General features: G+C 41.2%; 2 protein-coding genes across 3 annotated transcripts in view; one reads left to right on the forward strand and one right to left on the reverse strand.

The window, feature by feature from the left end:
• The window catches only part of ND-B14.7 (NADH dehydrogenase (ubiquinone) B14.7 subunit), a 158794-nt gene that overhangs the window by 53995 nt on the left and 100431 nt on the right, over window positions 1-4368 (forward strand). The gene's annotated exons all lie outside the window — the stretch shown is intronic.
• LOC117992033 (jerky protein homolog-like) lies at window positions 1059-3904 on the reverse strand. 2 transcript variants are annotated; one of them, XM_069505450.1, is made up of 2 exons: window positions 3803-3904; window positions 1059-3018 (listed from the first exon to the last, which is right to left on the reverse strand). In XM_069505450.1, exon 2 carries the CDS (start codon window positions 3016-3018, stop codon window positions 1600-1602), a length of 1419 nt encoding a protein of 472 aa, XP_069361551.1. In that variant the 5' UTR covers window positions 3803-3904; the 3' UTR covers window positions 1059-1599. The 2 variants fall into 2 exon arrangements, with proteins under 2 accessions (XP_069361551.1, XP_069361550.1); XM_069505449.1 differs by lacking the exon at window positions 3803-3904 and adding an exon at window positions 3628-3694.

The raw sequence follows: 4368 nt of genomic DNA on the forward strand, positions 1-4368 counted from the left end.
ACCATGAATATGTTAATTGATGGTTCCAGGAATTTGATTGTTTAAAAATGATCGCATAATTGTCTCTATATGGTATACTTATTAGGCGTATATTTTTTTTAAATTCAGATACAAGTTAGCCCTTGACTGCAATCTCACCTGGTTGTAAGTGATGAAGCAATCAAAGATGGATGCGGGCTAACCTGGAAGGGGTATTGCAGTTCTCTATTAAACCCCTTTGGTTTCTACACGCCATCGTACCGTAACGCCAAATCACTTAGCGGTACGGCTTTGTCGGTAAGGTGGTAACTAGCCACGGCCGAAGCCTCCCACCAGACCAGACCAGAAATTTAGAAATTATAAAATTCCAAACCCCTGCCGGGAATCGAAACTGGGACCTCCCACTAATAAGACCACAGTGCTTACCACTGCGCCATTGAGGTTTTCAAAAGTTGGTGTGTTCTGGAAGATTTGTGTGATGGTCGTGTTGCGGGGTCCCTGTTGGAGGGTCCGCCTCGGCGGATGTCGCTGGCTGGGTCGCGGTGGTTTGCTTCGGTGTTCCTGTGACCCAGTCACCAGGCGACGCGAAGGAGCGCCGCTGGGTTTTAGTGGGTATTTCGGTCGCCTCTCGGCCGGCGAGTCCCACATACCTTTCCTTCAGTTGGTTGGCTGGCTGGCTTCCAGGAGGGAGGGATGCGTAAACGCATTTCCCAGCGTTAAAAAAAAGATACCTAGGTACTTACCCTCTACCTATTTCGTAATCTTGCTAAATCTATGTGACTTTGAACTGGCATTTGGCAAATGCTCAGGCGTTGAAGAGTTAGGGCTATAAATTGTTCCTGATAGTTTACTGAGAATCAAGTAAATAATGGTTTCGATTGCATATCTCGATACTGCCCCAGCGATTTATTTACGCTTTCGTATGTAGAATTACCAATAAGGTCATATTTAAATCCCCGCATCTGTTTAGGTATCATTTCTATAGGTACCTAACTGAAGAAGGAATCTTCTAGGCAAAGCAAACTTCAACCTAAACGGCCCAGGGGTAGGTAGGTACGTATTAAAAAGTCGTCAAAAGCAAACTAAAACTTTAATTTCGTAAAAGTACAAAAACTGGTAAAGTTTCCGTGTACACGACACCGGGTTAGCGCCGAGGTTGTGAGGGTGTGCGGGGCGTTTCCTCCCCGCTTGTCCTGTGTAACCTGTCACACACTATATTTAATCAATAGTCACAATAATATCATATTCTGATCCAGTCTTCTATGGGGTGGGTACGAGTATATCTAACTCAGAACAAACCAAAAATGGGAATTCGGCTGCGTGATTTGGATCCCGCTTGGACCTTTTCTATATCTTTGTTTTACTACATACCTACCTACTTGTCTAGTACAACTTTTTTTTTACTGGTTAGATTTAAGTATGCTAAGGAACTTTCTTTTTCCCTTTTTCCTATTCTAGTTGCTGGTCTTTTATGTGTACTTGTCACTATTTTAGCTCTGGTTGGTGGTATTCACTCATTTTGGGTAATGACCTGTATATCTATTGAAGTAACATGGGGTGCTTCAATTTCTGGTAGCGGGTCCTGCTGTACAGTATTGTTACTGACTTCAATTTCTGGAGTCAAAGGTTGTCAGAATGTTGCGCCATTGGCTCGAAATCTACCGCCGATGCTGGAGTTTTGCAGACAAAATTATTACGCTTCAAAGGGTCATCCAAAACAGATGGTGCAACAGTGCGATCAGAACCAATAGATAGCGGAATACCTTGGTCTAATGTGAAAGATATTTCAATGTTATTTTCTGTTTTCACCACAAGGAACTCTGGCTCATTAGCCTCATTTTCAATTGGTCCTGGTCTGTCACTGTCAGTCATTGAAGGCAGATAGTCAGGTTCATTGAGGATAATATGTCGATTGGTTGGCCATATGCCGGTAGAGGAGAACGCTTCAACAGCATTTTGGACAGTAGCCGCTTCCATGTATGCCTCGATAAACACCCTTGCTACCTCATACTTTGATACAATGCACTCATCGTGAGACTTCGAAATGGTTTGTTCGAAGTAGCTTTTCACTGGTCCGTACACCCATGTATCGAGCGGTTGTAATTTATGTGTCGTGTTTGGTGGAAAAGATACCAAAATCACATGGTTCTTCGTAGCAAACTCTAAAGCTGGCAGAAATTTATGTGACTCGTGGTAATCCAAAACCAGGATAATTTTTCTTCGTTCTGTCGGCCCATTCAAATCCACGAAGTGCTGTAGCCATTCCAAAAAGGTTTGACCATTAATCCACCCATTATCAGTGCAACTAGCTTTCGATTCAAATGGGGCGTCATCTAGAAGTCTAGGCGCTATTTGCTCACGGCCTATAAGAAACGGAGGTGTAAACCAACCTGCCGCATTGCAGCAGCATACAATGGTCATTAACTCGCCACTTTCGATACTTGGAATAGTAGCAATTTGCTTTTTTCTCGATCTACATAGAATTTTCGGGGCCTCATTGCTGGTTGTTTGAATCAGAGTTTCAACGGCGTTGTAAACGCGTGTCGCGTTGATGTTATGTTTTTCAATCTCTCTTTCAAGTATATCAAAAAATGTTTGAACTTGAGATTTGTCAAAACCTTTGGCTCGTGTTGGTTCTGGCTGTCGAAGCCTCATGCCAGGATGTCGCATTTTAAACCCAGTGTACCAATCATCACCAGCGATACCATTTTTAAACGGGTGAGACATATGATTACTCTCAGCATATTGGTACACTAGCTTCAGAAATTCAATTCTGGTTAGCCCAAAAAAGTGTGGTTTCATATAAAATACATATTTCAGTAGATCTTTCTCCTGACATTCTGTAAAAACAGTAGTGAACCTTCCAAGTTTTTTCTTCGGGCACCCTTTCTTGATATGCCGCTGTAATGTGGACACACTTATGCCGTACTTCCTGGCTGCACCCTTGGCTGAAGTCTTTCTAGCTTCTTCCATGGCCAGTTTCATTACATTCTCATCCCAGGATGCGTTTGAAGTTTTTCTTTTATAATTATTGACCATCTAAAAAAAAGAAAGGTTAAAGTTATTATAGGAACACTTTTACTCTCTTTTTCTTTATTGTAGGTAAATGTTTTTGGTACAAGTAAAAAAAAAATACTAATCGAGCGGTTATAGACTAGTGGTTAAGAAGTCTGTCTTATATTTGAGAGATCGTGAGTTCGATCCCGGGCACGCATCTCTAACTTTTTTCTTTAGTAAAAGTCTCTTTTCTCTCTAAGTTGTTCTCCATAATGTTGTCAAGGGCGTGCAAAGTCTGTCAATCCGCACTGGACCAGCATGGTAAGCCTAAAAAATTAATAGGTAAGTACTGCGGAAAAAATCCAGCGTGGTAACTATGTAGCCAGTACTCTTGGCACCATTCCACGCAGGCATGATTTGTAGTTTGTATCTAAGGTAATTAGATTAGATAAGGCTAGCTTTAAGTTTTAATCGTAACATTTTCCGGGACAAAATGTATCCGGGGATGGGCCGTGAAAGCGTAGCAAACAGGCAGACAACCATTCGCATAATTACAATATTAGTATGGATATAGACAATAGCGCCTGCCAATCTATCCACCCACAGAGTCATACCAAGGGCAAACCGGGTATGGGCAAATCAGGTACCTACCCGATTTAACATCTTAACCATAACCTTAAAATTAAATCATAGGTTGCCACAAGTTTTTGACAATAAGTAGCACATTACTAGCAATAGCAAATGGTAACGTAAAACTCCTGAGAACATAACAGACCTATTCTATACTAATATTTTTTTGTGGAATCAACACTTTTTTTTATCTAACCTTGAAATTACTTGCTCCCCTCGCACCACTGTAGAGCCGACTGCATGTGATTGGTCACACTTGGGGCGATGGGGTGCACGGGGTGCCTCACGCCATTCACACATTTGCACTTTTACTTATGGCGCGCAAATTTAAATACCTACCCGTTTTAGGCGGAATTATAATATGAATCTATAATCTAAATATGACCTAATATATTAAAGGTAACTGATCTAGCAACGCACAGTTCAAACTACTGGACGGATTGGGCTGCAAATTCTGTCGTATACATCCGCTAAGAAAGGATTTTTGAAAATTCAATCCCTTTTGTTTTATTTGAAATCGCTGGCGTATGCTATCTAAATAAGGAAAAGATGACTGACTGACTGGTCTATCAACGCGCAGCTCAAACTACTGGCTGATATTATTTTAGCATGCAGATAGCTAATAGTTATGATGCAGACATCCGCTAAGAAATAATTTTTGAAAATGAAAATGTGTGGTCCACGCAGACGAAATCGTTGTTCTGTAATTTTGAACGTAAGAATAAACGTCACTTATAAATCAATTACTTTGAAGTTTGATGT

Source organism: Maniola hyperantus, chromosome 20 (genome assembly GCF_902806685.2).
Source record: "Maniola hyperantus chromosome 20, iAphHyp1.2, whole genome shotgun sequence".
In the NCBI taxonomy this organism is placed as follows: Eukaryota; Metazoa; Arthropoda; class Insecta; order Lepidoptera; family Nymphalidae; genus Maniola; species Maniola hyperantus.

Coding starts and splice junctions, on each gene's coding strand:
- LOC117992033 (XM_069505449.1), bottom strand. CDS start 3,648: ATGGTTAAGATGTTAAATCGG. Junction 3,019..3,627: donor TGGTTAAGATGTTAAATCGG/GTAGGTACCTGA, acceptor TCTTTTTTTTAG/ATGGTCAATAATTATAAAAG.